The 17,835-nt window shown below is 47.1% G+C and overlaps 1 protein-coding gene across 10 annotated transcripts in view; it reads right to left on the bottom strand.

Annotated features, from left to right (window-relative positions):
* The window catches only part of MARK1 (microtubule affinity regulating kinase 1), an 84,962-nt gene extending 74,957 nt beyond the window's left edge, over positions 1-10,005 (bottom strand). For all 10 annotated transcript variants that reach the window (XR_008631032.1, XR_008631031.1, XR_008631033.1 and 7 more), the window contains exon 1: positions 9,888-10,005. Coding sequence is in view for 7 of the 10 variants with exons in the window: in XM_055144419.1 (XP_055000394.1) it covers positions 9,888-9,938 (51 nt within the window). In the remaining 3 variants the exon portion in view is untranslated. The remainder of the gene's footprint in view (positions 1-9,887) is intronic.
* Between the last annotated feature and the right edge of the window lie 7,830 nt (positions 10,006-17,835).

Here is a 17,835-nt window from a genome sequence, read left to right as displayed (position 1 = left end):
AGAGAGAGAGAGAGAGAGAGAGAGAGAGAGAGAGAGAGAGAGAGAGAGAAGGGAGCAAATAAGATACTCGAGGTTGAAGGGAAGGAGGCTGCAATCCTAAGACGATCAGACCGACAGACTGCTAAAAAGGCCAGACTGGTTTGAGAGAAAACAATGGGAACAGAAGAAAAGCAACACAAAACAAACAAAAAGGAAAACAGAAAACAAAATTCATGAAGCAAATCAACAGGTGAGGACAAATCTTGCGCAGGGAGTAGCCAAGGGTCTGGGTTTTCGGGTCTCTGCCCCAGGAATGGTTTCCGTCCAGCTGGACTCAAGAGCGGACAGGACACGATGCCTGGGCAGAGACTGAGAGCAAAAGGTGGTGTCCAGCCCAGAGCGCTGGTGCTTGGGAGAGCCCGGAGGGGACAAGGGATCTGGAGCTCCTAACAAGAAGAAAGGGCAAATCCCTTTGGCCAGGAACCTACTTAACTCAGGCCCAAACACTCCACGTTTCCAGAGGTCTGAGAACCTCGAGAAGCGCCATCTGGACTGCGGGCATAGACAGGTGTTTCCGTTTATGAAGCCAGTTCAGAAAGAGTGGAAGAGATAGCCATTTTTTTAAATCCACAGATAACAACATCAAGTTACAAGAAATATAAAAACAAAACAAGAAACAAACAAACAAAAAAACGAAAACAGTGCCACATGGTCCAATCAAGGGGAAAAAAAAATCTCTAAAACCAATTACAGAGAAACAGAGGTTACGCATTAACTGACAGGGATTTCAAAACAACTGACATAAAGATGCTCATTGAGATGGGCTGGAAAACTGTATGACTGAAACGCAATCATGAACAATTTTGTAATGCTCTATCTCATGGTGATTCAATAAAATAAATAAGAAAATTAAATAAAATTTGAAAAAAGATGCTTATTGAGCTTATGAAAATAGTGAGGGGGGAAGAATTTCAACAAGGTAATAGGTAACACAAAAAGGACGAAACTGAAATCTTGAAGCTAAAGAAAGTAAAAAGCTGGGAGCTGGAAAGATAGTACAAGGGGTAGAGGGTGGCAGTAGGGGTGGGGGGGGGGCTAGGGGTTACGGGGCTTGCGTTGCACACGGCTGACCCAGATCCAATCACTGGCACCACAACTGTTCCCAAGCACTGCCTGGAGTGACCCCTGAGCACAGAGCCAGGAGTAAGCCTTATGCACTGGAATGCTTGGTCAAAGAAAGAAAGGGGGGAAAGAAAAGGAAGCAAAACAAACTGCAGTGGGTTTACCACAGATTTCGTGAGACAGAATTAGAAACGAGCACCGGACTGGCTTGAAAAAGAACAAGGAAAGCCTAGAAGACTCATGGATTACCACCGAGTAGACCAACAGGTGCATTATGGGAGTTCCACAAGGAGAAGCAAAAGGGACAGAAAGTTAAATTTAAAAATGACTTTTAAAAAGCCCTGAATATGGAGAGAGAAATGCAAAGGCTTGAGGAAATGCTTAAAAAGGACTTACATAGATTGGGTCCCTGATAAGCTCAAAACAAAAAGGTTTATGCACACTGAGGCACATGATAACTAAACTATCAAGAATCAGAACATGTTCAAAGTACCAGATAACAAGGAACTTGTCACCTGATAGATTTAAAAGCAAAAAGCTCACAAACTTGGGAAAAATGTAACAATCTAGCCAAATTGCTAAAAAGAAAAAAAAAACCAATATATCTGGATGGGTAATTCTGAGCTCTGAGTTCAATCACTGACTACAGGTCTTGAAAGCACCACCAGAAGTGGTTCCTGAGCACTGTAGATGGAGCATCCTTGAGCACTACCTGTCTCCACCCCAAGGAACCAAAATCAGGATTTCAAAAACATATCTAAACTCCTATGCTCTCTGCTACATTGGTTGCAAGACCAGGATAGAAAATGTTCAAATGTCCTTCAACAGAAGAATGTATTATATATTATGTACATGCAATTGGATATTTTCCTGCCATTAAAAAAAAGTAAAGAAAATTGTGCTGTATGCAAAAGTCAGATCAAAATGGATTAAAGACCTCAATATCAGACCACAATCCATAAGGTGCATTGAAGACAAGTTTGGCAAAACCCTCCATGATATTGAAGCTAAAGGTATCTTCAAAGATGACACACAACTGATCAACCAAGTGGAAACAGATAAACAAATGGGACTATATTAAACTAAGAAGCTTCTGCACCGCAAAAGATACAGTGATCAGAATACAAAGACAATGTACAGAATGGGAAAGGATATTCACCCAATACCCATCTGATAAGGGGTTGATATCAAGGGTATATAAGGCACTGGTTGAACGCTACAAGAAGAAAACATCCAACCCCATCAGAAAATGGGGTGAAGAAATGAATAGAAACTTTCTCAAGGAATAAATACGAATGGCCAAAAGGCACATGAAAAAAATGCTCTTCATCACTAATCATCAGGGAGATGCAGATCAAAACAACTATGAGATACCACCTCACACCACAGAGACTGGTCCACATCCAAAAGAACAGAAGCAACCGCTGTTGGCGTGGATGTGCGGAGTAAGGGACCCTCCTACACTGCTGGTGGGAATGCCGGCTGGTTCAGCCCTTTGGAAAACAGTATGGACGCTTCTCAAAAAATTAGAAATTGAGCTCCCATTTGACCTAGCAATACCACTTCTAGGAATATACCCTGGAGAGGCAAAAAAGTATAGTCAAAATGACATCTGCACTTGTATGTTCATCACAGCACTGTTTACAATAGCCAGAATTTGGTAAAAAACAGAGTGCCCGAGAACAGATGACTGGTTAAAGAAACTTTGGTACATCTACACAATGGAATACTATGCAACTGTCAGAAAAGACGAGGTCAGAAACTTCGCATATATGTGGATCGACATGGAAAGTATCATGCTAAGTGAAATGAGTCAGAAAGAGAGACATATATAGAAGAATTGCACTCATCTGTGGTATATAAAAGAACAGAATGGGAGAATAACACCCAAGAATGGTAGAAGTAAGTACCTGGACGTTTGCTCCATGGCTTGGAAGTCAGCCTCACATGCTGGGGGAATAGGCAGCTCAGATAGAGAAGGGACCACCAACTAAAGTGTGGTTGGAGGACCTGCTCGGGATGGGAGAGGCGTACTGAAAGCAGACTATAGATTGAACACGATGGCCACCCAATGCTTCCACTGCAAACCACAACACCCAAAAGGAGAGAGAGAACAAAAGGGAATGCTCTGCCACGGAGGCGGGGTAGGATGGGGTGGGGTGGATGGAATGGGGGGGTGGGAGGGATCCTGGGGTCATTGGTGGAGGAGAATGGGCACTGGTGGAGGGATGGGTACTCGAGCATTGTAAGACTGAAACACAAGCATGAAAATATGTAAATCTGTAACTGTACCTGCACGGTGATTCATTAATAAAAAATTTTTTTTAATAAAATAAAATAAAAAAAGAAAGACATGGCCACCATAAAAACAAAAAAAAAAAAGAAAGAAAATTGTGCTGTATGCTGCAAAATGGGTGAACCTTGGGACATTTCTCAAAGTGAAACTATCCAGCCATAAGATGATTAATACTGCATAATTCCACTTAAATGAGGTTTCTAAAGTACTAAAAAAAAAAAGGTCTTGTAGTTGCCAGAGGAGGGGAGAAAAGCTGAAGCCATCACTGAATGGCTATGAAGTTCCAGTGGTGCAGGATTTTAAAATAATGCTTGAGATTAGCCACACATCATTGTTCCTATAGTTCATGATACCACAATGCACTTAGAAATTTGCAACAACAGTAGGTCTCATGCACGTTTTTAATTACGGTAAAAAGTTAAAAAGATTCAATGAGAGGTTAATAATGATTTATATGCAGACACACACATTAATCTCGAACCCGAGCAACTTGCTGCAGAGATGGCCCTGGACTTTGCAATACGCCGTTTCTGCTGGGCTACTCCAGACAGGGGCAGGTGCCGTCCCTCCGCCTGCCCTCTAGGAGCCCCGGCGGCCGCCATTTTCTAGAATTCAGTGACAAGCTCCAGGAGTGAGTGGCGGCAAACACCAGGCCTCATGGCTCAGGGGAGGACTCGCCCTGCTCCTTTCCCCTGCCCCGATGGGACTCTGACATGACACCACATCTAGACACTGCCTACTTAAGCTCCCACAGGACCATATCCAGAGACACACAACCGAATCTCGGACCCGAGCAACTTGCCGCAGCGATCTCTCTAGACCCGAATTATTAAAAGTTTAAAATTCCTAGAGACATTATACTGTATCCATAACAAGCAATACAAAATACATTGTCTAGCATTGCCTTTTTTGGCAGATATGAGTAGTGGTGGGACTGGTCTCAAAATATCGAAGGTAACTAGAGTAGAGAAAGAGAGTCTTGTGTGAACTGTCTGCCACACAGGCAGGGGGAGGTATGGAATGGGGCAGGAGGTGGGACTGGGGATTCTGGTGGTGGAAAACAGGCACTGGTGAAGGGATGGGTGTTTGATGACTATGATCAAAGCTCAAACATGAAAGTTTTGTTACTGTACCTCACAGTGAATCAATTAAAAAAAAAAGATTTATATGCAACTAAAGAGACTACATTAACTAAAAGATTTAAATATATCATATGCAATAACTGCATTGTAACTTGTACTAAGATTATAGTATAAGCAACAAAATAGGGAAATAAGTGAACGAGAGTTTAAAACATGTAAATGGGATGAGAAACTTCAGCACATCTAATCAGAGCACTACAGAAGAGATAATATGCAAAGAGATCGTGATTAGTACTTTTCCAAAAGTAACGAGTGTTATAAATCCATAGGGTTTAGATTTAAATAATATACATAGGTTACAGAGAGGCAATGAACTCATGGACAAAATTAACGAGAAGACATGTGCAGCAATTACTGTGTATTGGTCAACACAGAGTCCCCAAATAAAGCTGAAAGATACAAGAAGCAAAGAAGTATTCAAAAAAGATAATAGCTGATACTTCAGAACTAATGTAAAGTATGAACTAGTGGACACTGGAAGCAAATGGGAGGGAAAATCTGCTCTAAATAAATCAGAGTGAAAGTTCAGGACCTAAGAAAAATGGTATCCTAAACAGACACAGAAAAGATAGGCCACCTGGTGGCAGCTGACTTTCAACAAAACAATTGGAATCAGTAGACAATGGAATATTACCCTCTGAGTAGAGAAAGAAAAGAGTAACCAACTTTTGTGCAGACAGAATTACAGGAAAAACGGCATAAATACACGTCCTGTATAAAAGAGAAAGCTCGTCACTGACAATCCTTCATGAAAAGAATGGGAAAGATACTCCTTGGAAAGGGGAAAATAATACACAAAGTTAGAGGTGGGAGCAGAACCAGTAAAATGAGTAATGTTGAGATCACGTGGCTGGTTCTAAACAAGCTGGGCTTGTAAAAATAAAAAGAAATGTGTGTGTGTATGTGTGTGTGTGTGTTAAAAGCGTTTAATTAAAAGGGAACCCATGAAGGAAGGCTTTTCCTCACAATGGCTCATCCCTCTGCACCAATTAGGAGACCAATGTGTGAACTACACACAGACACAAAGACACACACAAAGAAACACACATATATACAAACACATATACACACAGATACACATAGGCATGTACAAACATACAGACACACATACACACACAAACATACACATATACAAACACATAGATACACAGACACACACATATACAGATGCATATAGACACAGACACATGTATAGACACACACATATAGATACATATATAGACATAAATGTAACATACAGACACACATGTATATACACATACACATATATAAGCACATATACACACAAATATTTAAGTATACATATACAGATACACACACAGATACACGGCTTCCACAGAGGCCACAGGACGTAATCATTTCAGAAGTCTTAAAAGCATGAGTGAGGCCACCGAGGCTGTCCCTGGGTGGTGAAGAGAAAGCGGCAGGCCCCCCACCCACTCCCCCACCGGCCGACACTCCCCCGCTCCCAAACAAGCACAAGCGTGGTTGGCCCTGCTCCGCCTCTGAGATAGTAGCTTCCATCCTCTCCTGTCTGCCTGGAAATCCCTAGGACAGGAACCATCCAAACAAGTACGGAGAGGCCATGACCTTGAGCAGGTCACGTGGCTCTCTCCAGGCTCTGCCTCAGGACCCTACGCCTGCGCGGTCACTATCCTGATGGTCAGTGAGAGCAGCGTGGGGGGGAAGCACTGGCAGTGGTGGAAGCATCCCCACAGCGCAAGGAGCCAGGGGGTGGGCACAGGCCATGCTCATGTAAGGAGAGAGGCACGCAGCCAGCACCGAGAACAAGAGTGACGGGGCAAGTGTGTGTAAGAGAGGGGTGCGTGGAAACCCAGGGCAGGGACAAAGGCACACTTCCCTCTCGCCCTCCGTGTCCCTGCAATGGTTCCCAAGGGGACCCCCCCTAGGCCGCCCCGTGTACTCAGAGTCCACACGGGCTTTCAGATCTAGCGCAGGCATGGCCACTGACAGTGCCCATACGCAAAGCTACAGCGTCAGAGGAAAATTAACCAAAGTCAGTCCAAGCATTTTCCTTCACACTGATCACAATCTAGATAGTCTGGACCCACACAGACTAGCGGGATTGGGTTTTTTCAAAGCATGCATTTCTTCACCCCACCCCCTCACCCCCCAGTCCTTGCATCTGTTAAAGAAACAGAGGGATGATAGTAGCATTCACTTGATCCACGCTGGCATGATCTGGGTATAACAGCAAGGCTTCCAAACTCATTGGGTCTACTACCCTCTTTCAGAAACAAAGATCACCCAGGACCCCCCTGGAAGTCTCACTCCTCAAAGCGAACAAACAAAAAGTGCTCCCTAACTATGAAGACAATCTCACCTGCCCCAGGTTCCTTGGCCATCTGGAGGAAACAGAGCCTAGCAGGAGGGAACGAGCTGGGCTTCAGACATGCATTCTCTCTGGACTTAGCAGTTTCCACCCCAGGATCACACAGTTTCTATCAATTAATTCTACTATCTGCAACCTGCTTCTTTTAGTTCCATATGAAGCATGTACTGCCTTTGAGGTTAATCGTTGGTTGTATTTTGCTCTTTGAGGCCCATCAGCATCACACATGCAAACCCTTCATTATTTATACTCCCAACAAAGCCCATGCAGAAGATTCTCAGAGACAGGCAAGTCTTTCCACTCTGCTAAGTACACAGTCAGAGCTGCACCGGTCCTCATGTGCACCTTAGATGCACCCCCAGTTTGTAGTAGTGATGGGGGGAGGACACTCAGTGACTATTCCCACGGATACAAGACCCAATGTGCTATTATGACTAAACACATTTTATACTGAATGCAAGTGAATGAAATACCAAGGGCTTTTTCAATGACAAGATCTTCATTTCTAGCAGTAACAGGCTTTGAGCTATGCTAATACCCCCCTCCCCCCAAAAAAGAACAACTTCAAAAGTCTTTTTTAGCCATTTGAATATAAATTTTATAACCACTAAAAAACAATTCCACCTTGGCAGTACTAGGAATCAAATCCTGTGTGTGCCAAACATGTTCCTTTGAGTTCTTCCCCCAGTCCAAGGGTGTGTGTTCTTCAGAACTTTTTGTATTAAAAACAATAAGTTGGGGCTGGAGTGATAGCACAGTGGGTAGGGCATTTGCCTTGCACGTGGCCGACCTGGATTCAATTCCCAGCATCCCTTATGGTCCCCTGAGCACCAGCAGGAGTAATTCCTGAGTGCAAAACCAGGAGTAGCCCCTGTGCTCCGCCAGGTGTGACCCAAAAAGCAAATAATAATAATAATAATAATAATAATAAAATAATAAAAATAAAAATAATGAGTAAAAAATGTAGAGCATTACCTTAACTGAAAATGACTACTATGGGCATTTGGACACTAACAGTGTGTTATTTTATTTCATTGATAAGAGGTAAGTATGCATCTGGCCATGACATTTATTACCAGCCAGAGAATAGAGACCCCAATGGCAATCGATCAGGCAGCCCGGGTGGTCTCTCTGATAAAACACCGATGGCATTTATAAATCTACTGGGCCCTAATTTACGCTGCCTGTGACACAGCACGCGATTTTCTCGGTGTTCTATTTACCTTTCCTGTCAACTCCTTGAGGGGAAAGGTCGTGTCTTAAATACTTCTGTCCCTCCCAGCCAGAAACAGCTGAGTGCATGCTTATTGACAAATTAACAGGGGCAGTAAATATCGGGCTGCTTTTCACTGCAATCGGAAATGGAGCCGTGGGTAAAAAAAGCCACAAGGCAGAGTTCTGCACAACACAAGCACAGTAAGGGCACACAGATGAGGGTGGAATAAGATGCGTACACATGGAGCAAGTGGGTGCATGCCTCCCACCTCTCCTGCAGGTACACCCACACTGCGCAGGGTCCTAATGCTGAGCCTGGAAGGAACCAGCTCCCCGTCCCACGTGATGCTGCATTTTGTACTATTCCTAGATGCATGTTCCAGAATGCCATCTCACGTCTGCATAATGGACCTTACTCATACAAGTATGGAAAGCGCACTCCGAAATAGAACACAGCCAGTGCGGGGTGAGCTGGGCTTTGCTATTCACAACAAAGGGCGTCATCTGTGAGACTTTCCATTCACACCGAAATGACAGAAACACGTTTTTTTTTTTTTTTTTAGAATTCCCATTACAAAAAAAAAAAATCGGCACCCACTCGACTTTAAAATCAACTTCAACCAAAATTTTCATCTCTGCCCCAACCCCCGCTTCTTCAATCTGTCCATCAAAAAAAAAAATCTCAAGTCAATGACATTTTTTGAAAGAGCGGTTGTGGATGCAAATGAAGTTATAATTTATGATAGCGGCTGCGTGGCCCCGTCTTTTGAAACCATCCGAAACACCACGGGAGAAGACAAAAGCAGTAGGAAGCATCTCCGGCTGCTCTAACAATAGTCTCTTAGGAACATTTCTTCTCCCTCCCGGGATCACAGGAAGTTCCAGGGCCCCTCTCCTCGGCCCAGATGAAAGAATCCGTTTATACCTCCAGCACTCCGGCGCGGAGTTTGTCACTCCCCTGTCGCCCCTTTTGTCTAAGAACGCCCAAGCAGTTAATGATTTTATTTGACCAAGCCTTAGGCACGGGCAACCTCGGACTAGCTGCTGCCTCCAGGACCGCGCCGGGCAGCCCACGCGAACTTAGCCCGAGCACCCGCCCGAGGACCAGCCAAGGTCTCACTGTACATACAGGGCGTGAGGGTTCGGAGGGGGAAACAAAAACATCCACCAAAAAACCCTCCCCACAAAGGAGCGCGCAACACACACACACACACACACACACACACACACACACACACACACACACACACACACACACACACACACACACACACACACACACACTTGTACTTTTCGGAAGGTGGAAACACAGCTGATCGCATCCTTTGCATCTGCTCGAGTTTCCACGCCACGACATCGGGACGGGCAACTCGGGAGGGCGCTCGGACCCGGACCCCGGGGAGCCGCCCCCGGCGAGCCGCCCCCCGGGACGCCCCGAGGAGCCGCGGGGAGAGTCCTGAAGTACAAGCCCGGCCCGGAATGACCCGGAGGGGCTGGGAGAGCGCCCGAAGCCGCGGGCTCCCCGGGCTCGGGCGCATTTCTGCAGTGACCCCGGGGCCCCAGAGGTGGGTGCAGCATTCTCCCGAGCCCGCGGCGGGCGACAGCCGCCTCCCCCCGGGCGCCCTCCGCGCCCCTCCCGCGCCCCACCTGCCGCGCCCCCCGGCTGGGGGCGGCCGCCCGCCCGGGCGCCTGGAGCCGGGTCCCGGGGCGCCGGGGGGCGGCGGGCGCGCGGGCGGGGGCGCCGCAGTGCCGCGGGCGGGGGCGCGCGGGGCCGACTCACGTTCTCCGTGTCCCGCTCGTTCACCGTGGGCAATGGCGTCCGCGCCGACATCTTGGGCGGGCGGCGGTGCGGGCCGCGCGCGGGGCGGGCGGGCGGGCGGCGGGGCCGGGCGGGCCGGGCCGGGCCGGGGAGCGGCTCCCGCAGGCCGCGGGGCGGTGCAACAAGCGGCCGCGGCGGGGCGCGGGGGGCGGCGCGGCGGCGGCGGCGGCGGCGGCGGCGGCGGCGGAGGAGGAGGAGGAGCGGCGGGAGGAGGGGGAGCGGCGGCCGCGGCGGCGCCGCCGGGGACGCGGGCGGCGGCGAGGGCGGGCTCCGGGCGAGGGCGGTTGCCCGGCGCGGGCCGGCCGGCTGCGGCGCGCCGAGGGGCGGGGAGGGGGCGCCGGGGGGCGGCGTCCGGGCCCCGCCGGGCGCTGCGGGCCGGGCCGCCGGGCGCTCGCGGCGCCTCCAATCACGGCCGGGCTCGGCGCGGCCCGCGCGGCCCCGACCGCGCCGCCCGCGCGCCCCGCCCGGCCGCGGGTGCCGGTCCCCGGAGCGGCGGCGCCGCCCGCCCCATTCATTCCCGCGCGGGGTGCGGGCCGCCCCCGCCGGCGCGCGGCCCGGGAGCCCCGCTCCCCCGCGGCCTTGTTTGTGTCGGGGTGGGACGAGGCGGCGCGGAGGTCCTAGGGTGTCCATCGCCTTTTTTTTTTTTTGACCCCGACGTTTGCCCTTTTCCCGGGAACGACCCTGGACCCTTCGTGGTCTGCACCCCGCACTGCCCCGCTGCGGCCTCGGGACTCTGCTTCGGGGAAATTAGCCGCCGCGCCCCTGTGCCCAGCTTCCCGGGGTGCCGCCCTCCCCGCGACCCCTCTCCTGTCCCTTTGTCCCGGTGGGTGCAGGGTCACCCCCACTGCGGGGGCACAGGGCACCGTCCGCCCGAGAGGCGCTTGTGCAAGCTTGCCAGGGGCGACTCGAGCGCCCCTGAGGCCGGTCGGGTGGCGCAAACGGCGCGGCCACCTGGGCATCCCGGGCCGCGGAGGTGGCCAGAAGCATCCCTGGGAGTGGAGGGGACCCTGGAGTTACAACGGCCCCACTGGCTGATCGTCACTTCCTGGGGCACAAGGAAGTGTCACCGAGGCGAGCTCGCTGAGGGAGGATGGGGAGCCGTGCGTTGGTTTGGGCCCCGAGTGACCCCCATCCGGACGCGAAGGCGCCGCGCCTTCCCGCACCTGCCGCGCGCCTGTGCAATGCGGGTTGGGCCCAGGAGTCCTGGAAAGAGCGAGACTGCAGCTTTGGAGCTTTTAGGACTGCTGACATCTTTTGACTCAAGGGCAAAAAGGGGGAAAAGCCTCCCCCTTCCCTTCCTTTTCCCAAAATTTCCTTCTCGTGGGTGGACAGGAAGGTAGAGCAAGGAGTGGGAAGGGTGAGATTCGGTTCCCGAGCTACTGCCATGAATCTACAGCGGGAATCCTAGAGGATGGGAGATTCCTCCTGGAGTTAGCCCTGTCCGAGGAGGAATGCACCAGATGGTTTCTGTCCTGAATCATTAAAGGTTATTTCTGTGAAGTTAACACTTGACCCTTAAAACATGCTCCAAAGCCCTAAAAATAGCAAACCCAGCGCTCCTTGGGCTGGGAGGGAGCCCTCTCCCATATACATGTATACATTCTCTTCTAGAATACCAGCTATGTTTGTTTCTTTAGCATTTTGTCTTGTAAACACGTCCCATTCTGACAAGGCAACTGTAAATCACAACGTCCCTTTGGGGTTCATCATTCAACCTCCAGAATTCAGCCTCTGGAACTGCAAGGCTGTTTTCTGAACTGTGGGGCGTTGTGTGAGTGGGAAAGCCAAGCTCTAATAGGCTCCTGGATCACGGAGATGAATCTAAGTTGCTAGAGGAGAAGAGAAGTTGCTAGAAGATAACCCGTAAGAGCTGCTGGCTGACTCTGCAGCCCAGGGTGACCTAACAATGTTACTCTAGAACCCAGAGGTTAGATATTCTTTCTTTCTTTCTTTCTTTCTTTCTTTCTTTCTTTCTTTCTTTCTTTCTTTCTTTCTTTCTTTCTTTCTTTCTTTCTTTCTTTCTTTCTTTCTTTCTTTCTTTCTCTCTTTCTTTCTTCCCTCCCTCCCTCCCTCCCTCCCTCCCTCCCTTCCTTCCTTCCTTCCTTCCTTCCTTCCTTCCTTCCTTCCTTCCTTCCTTCCTTCCTTCCTTCCTTCCTTCCTTCCTTCCTTCCTTCCTTCCTTCCTTCCTGAGCAGGGTATGCTTGGGATCCACTCCTGGAATTACTCTGGGGCTCTTGAGATACCAGGGATCAAATCTGGGGCTCCTGCGTGCAAAGATCTGTTTAGCCCATCCAGCTTCCTCTCCAGCCTAGAACCTGGAAATGAGCAGCTCTCCATGAAAGGGCTTCCGCCCTGTTGCGACAGGCATCATGCCTTCAACTGTTCCTTCATCTGGTAGTTTGGGTTTGGCTTTTTCAATTCCTACTCACCAATTACCCTAGGTGGGTTTTCTTATGTCAACCCAGACAGGTTATCTCTGTCTTACAACAATCCTCTCAGCTCAGTTGACTTATTCAAGATCACAGTCAAGTTTCAAAAGCTAACTGGAATATGGCTAGTCACGTACTGAAGATAACTGGATTATGTGGAAGTGTTCAGTCCTGCCCCGGTGAGAAGATCCCTTGGAGATTCCACCAGCAAACCAGAGACAGAGCCCCAAAGGAGAGCCAGGATTCAGACACAATGGCTTCCAAGACTTGAAATTACATATCACAAACCATGGGCAAATTCTGAGCTCTGTTTCTCATGTTTTGCTCATGTCCTGGACAGTGCTAAGTATTGCATAGCATCAAAAAAGATACTTATTTCTTAAGTCAACCCCAAAAGAATGTTTATTTGTTTGTTTGGTTTTTGTTGGGCCACACTTGGTGGTACTCTGCACCTAGGCAAATTCAGAGAACTCAAAGGGATGCCAGTAATTGAACCCTAGTCAGCTGCTTACACGGCACACACTTCACCTGCTGTACTAGCTCTCCAGACCCAAGACAATTTTTTAGCAGCTGACCTACATTCAGTGGGAGACTTTCTTGGTTAGGTAATTCAAATTTGTATTTTAGCTAACAAATAGACTGAAAACAGGGCAGCTAAAATATGGCACTCAAGAGGGCAGAGAGATGGGACTGGAGAGATAGCACAGTGAGTAGGACGTTTGCCTTGCACGTGGCTGACCCGGGTTTATTCCCAGCATCCCATATGGTCCCCTGAGCACCACCAGGAGTATTTTAATTAATAATAATTCCTGAGTGCACGAGCCAGGAGTAACCCATGTGCAATGCCAGGTGTGGCCCAAAAAGCAAAATAAATAAATAAATAAAGTTTTTTAAAAAAAAAAGAGGGCAGAGAGATAGTTCAAGTGGGGACCATGTGCCAGGTGTGCTTAAGACTCAGAGTTCTAAAAAAAAAAAAAAAGACTCTGAGTTCTATCTTCCCTCCATCCCACCTACAGCTGCAGTTCCAGTTGCCCCTATGAAAAGTTCATTTCATTCTTAAAATGGAATTCAAGTAATCCTTATTCACAGCCACAATTTTTGGCTTGACATAAAATAAAAATTCACTTTTCATTGGCTAGAAAAGAATTTGTGCTTTTTTTTTTTTCCAGAATAAGTTGTTGGGGCCAGGACATACTAAATACATAGCTTACCGGGCGGGTGCATGTGCTTGCACGTGCTTTGCATGTGGGAGGCCAGAGGTCAAGCCTGGCACTTTGTGATCGACCAAGCACCATTGGGAGCAATCCCTGACCACCACCAAGTGTGGTCCCAAAACGAGTTTTAAGTGCACCCCCACCAGAACTGTTTCCCCAAAAGGGGCATGAAGCAGTTGCATGATTGAACCAAACTGCGTAGCCACGGTATTTATAGGAGAATGCTTAGTAGAAAAAATTCCCTGTTGGGTCTTTCTGTAGCTTCTTGTGCCCATGATTCCAAAGAAATTACAAAAGGAATATTTTAAGCCTTTCAGTAATTTTCTCTAGAGTTATTAACCAAATGTGGCACCTTTAATTTAGAAGTTTCTAGCCTAAGGTGTTTGGGGAATAATGGCATCAGGGGAAATGAAGCACAGAGAAAATAGAAGAATAAAGATCTACACTGAAGTATGTTAAGCGGAGCATGGCCTAGCAAGAGCTCTGTGGAACAGAATTCTCTAGAATGACACTGTCCTACGTGGTGGATATAGCTACATGTGGGTGTTGAGCTCTTGACAATCCTTAGTGCAAATGAGTAGCTGACTTCTCTAATTTTATTTTAAATAATTACCACGTTAAAAAAACTGACATTTGAGTCAGTTCTTGACAACGTTTTTATTAAGTTGGGTGAAATTGGACATATCTTTGCAATTTTAAATAATCTGCAATCTAAATACAGATCCAATATTTCTTTTTTTTTTTTTTTTTTTTGCTTTTTGGGTCACACCTGGCGATGCACAGGGGTTACTCCTGGCTCTTCACTCAGGAATTACCCCTGGCGGTGCTCAGGGGACCATATGGGATGCTGGGATTAGAACCCGGGTCGGCCGCGTGCAAGGCAAACGCCCTACCCGCTGTGCTATCGCTCCAGCCCCCCAGATCCAATATTTCTGATGAAAATGTGTTGTTGGGGGCCAGAGAGATTAGTAGAGTGGTTAAGGCACTTTGCCTTGCACAGAGCCAACCCTAGTTCTATCCCTGGCAGTACACAGGGTTCAAGTCCCCAGCTCTGGAGTGATCCCTGAGCCCAGAGCCAGGAGTAAGCCCTGAGCAACCCGGGTGTGGCCCCTGTCAAAACAAAATGTCATCTGGATTGAGGTGTGCTGCATGGAGAAGATGCACAGCAGGGATGGAGTGATAGCACAGTGGGTAAGGTGCTTGCTTCGCTGGAGGCCTACCTGGGTTTGCTCTCCAATCCCATACAGTCCCTCGTGTACCACCAGGAGTGATTCCTGAGGTCCAGGAGTAAGTCCTGAGCATCGTCAGGTGTAGCCCAAAAACCAATAAAAAGAAAAAAGAAAGAAAATACACACCATCCTTTTAATTTATTTTTAAGAATAATCCATGGTGTATTATTTGTCCCTTCCTGTCCCTGGGCTGATGTTTATTGGGACTACCGGGGTTGCATACACTTTGGCTGCACGCCGTCTGCTGCATGCACGTACACATGCTCGCTGAGGCCTCACTCTTCAGAGCGATGCTCACGAGCACTCTGGCGGGAGGCTGCGGTCTTGCAGGGCTAGCACACTGTGCAGCAGCCTGAAGGGGCTGGTGGTGTTGCCAGCACTTGGGAACAGCTCCATGCAGGAGGCCATACTGGGGACTGAATTTTAGTCTCATGCACAAGGCAAGTGCGTGAGTTGCAGAAGCACCTCGAGGCTCCTCACATACCAATTTTTGAAAGATGGAACAGAAAGAATGTAAGCCATCTCTTTAATAAATAGCATATTGATTGCATCCTGGAATGCTAATATTTTGACATGTTGGATTAAATACTTTATATGATGAAAATTAAGCCCAGCTGTTTCTTTGAACATTTTCACACTTGATCTTAGCCAAAAGGCCGAGAAGCGATTCTTTGACATTTTCAAATGTGGATACTGAAAAATATAAAATCATATAGGTGATTAACTGATATCTTGATTGGACAGCACTTCTCTATTAGGTAAAGTGAAACAAAAAAGGTTCAGTTGCTGAAGAATCTAAGGTTTTAATCAGAAGCTATTAACAATTCATTCTCTAATGTGACCAACAAGTAGCTCAGGCCAAGCATGATGATATTTAAGGGGAATATTCCTTACCTAAATAGTTACCATTAGTTAGCATTATAATATCCATTTCTAGCAAGACGAATGAAAAACATGGCAAATCCACACAAATGAATGTTCACAGATTGCAGTCTGAATTTACAATATGTGACATAGGAAACTAACAAAACTGTACATTTCCTACATCAAAAATCTCAAGTCTGATAGACTTGGAGAATTAATAATTATTTATGGAAGGATTTTGTGATACCTAAGGTTTATTTGCCCTATTTCACTTAATTCATATTTGCCCCATTTCACTTAATTCACACAAGCCAACTATGAGACTTTGTCTCAGCTAAAAAGAAGCATGATGAAGTCCACCAAGAAAGAAACAAGCAATTCTTTTCAGAAAATAAACTGCATCTTCACTGTTCTCCCATATTTCTGACATGAACTCTCAATCCATGCCAATTTTCCCCACCTAAAACCGAGACTTATTCAAATGGTAAAGGACCTCAAGACAAAATATAGTGTGGTCTTCAAATCTGCATAAGGCTGCTGCCTTTTACATTGTATTTGTGTTCACAAAGGGTCCAATGTGTCCTTGCAGTTCTATTTGTTACCTATGTATTCATAACCATCAGTATCAAGAAAATTCAAACAGAGCTGGATTGGTTGGTCACTGCACATCTCCCAGTGATCGACGCTTACATGATACTTCAGCTCCAGCATCTAGGCTTGACAATGTGGCACTGTCTGGAATTCCCCCAATATGCAGTGAATTTAACCTGCCTGCACCTTTGATTCAGACCCCTCTTCCTGGGATGTCCTTCCCCTCCTTTCCACATGATGAACTCAGAGTTGAACTCTGCAAACCACTGAAAGGCCTCCGGACCCTGCCACTCATCCCAGCCATCGTGTTCATCCTTCATTCCCTAGCTACTCCCTCTGCCCTTTGCAGGGTCTTTTTGCACAGGCATCTGGCTGGCCTTCTACTCAACTGTAGAATTTCTCTTGTTAAAACTTTTTTTTTTTTTTTTTTTTTTGCCCAAGGCCTAACACAGTGACTAGCAATTAGCAGATACCCGATTTCCTGAAAGACCTTTTTTGGACTTGTCCCTGTTGTAAATTTTTCTGCACATCCACTTTCTTTGGAATTTTGAAGACGCATCTTCTGAGAATTGAGAATATATTATAGGAGAATCGTTCACATTTACAACTAGGGGCTGTAGGTGTAGATAAACATTCACACTGTTTGCAAATTGTCTTCCCAGTAAATGTTATTGCCTGGGTAGCAGAGTGGCTCTGCTCTACGTCCTACAAAAGGGATCATTTGGCAAAGTGTTGTTAGTTTTACTGTTTTGTCATTTTCCTGTAATTACTGGTATTCTTTTCTAGGGGCTGCTGGTCACTGAACTTTCCACAAGAAATGTCTCATAAGTGGGCACCTGCACGAACCAAGGAGTGCTGACAGCAAGCGCTCAGGAAGAGAAAGAACTTCAGAGGCAAGAAGGCGAATAACCAGGCCACGGCAGCAGAGCAGCAGGTCCACCCCGGGACGTGGCTGACTGGCTTTTCCTACCTCAAGCCTTGCAGCAGGCTGCCTGTCAGAGCCTCATTTGGCAGTGTCATCTGGGACAGCAAACGTGCAAATGACTATTGACGGTGATTTACTCACTCATGTAGGGTGTGGATATGCATTCTTGTACCTCCTAAACTGTGATATGACAAAGGAAGCGATTTTTTTCAGTGTTTTGAAAGCCACTCCAAAGTGGGAGTTTGATGATCTTTCCCTGGGTATTTGCAACTACAAATTGAACATAATGTAATTCAACACCCTTTCAAACAAGCTTGTAATTCAATCAACTGATTTCATGGACAATATCCCGGATGAACTATTCTCTTTTACGTTCATACTCGTTTTGTCACTCACTGCAAAAAAAAAAAAAAAAAAAGCTAGCTTTGATGTTGCTTTCCCTCAACTCAACTCAATTTCTTCAATGTCTTCAAATTGTTTTTCTAGATTAAAAGTTAAATTACTTAACATGTCAATGGTTGCTTTCTTTCTTACATGAATAGTGATGTCACATGTTGCTCTGCATTCATTCATTCATTTAAAATATTGAGCCGTAATACCAAGCACTAGTCTTAGCACTTTAGAGTTCGAGACAAAATAGACAAAAATCCCCACTCA

This window comes from Sorex araneus, chromosome 7 (genome assembly GCF_027595985.1).
Source record: "Sorex araneus isolate mSorAra2 chromosome 7, mSorAra2.pri, whole genome shotgun sequence".
Taxonomy (NCBI): Eukaryota; Metazoa; Chordata; class Mammalia; order Eulipotyphla; family Soricidae; genus Sorex; species Sorex araneus.
The sequence above is the reverse complement of the archived record's forward strand: the minus strand, read 5'-3'. Positions and strand labels throughout refer to the sequence as shown.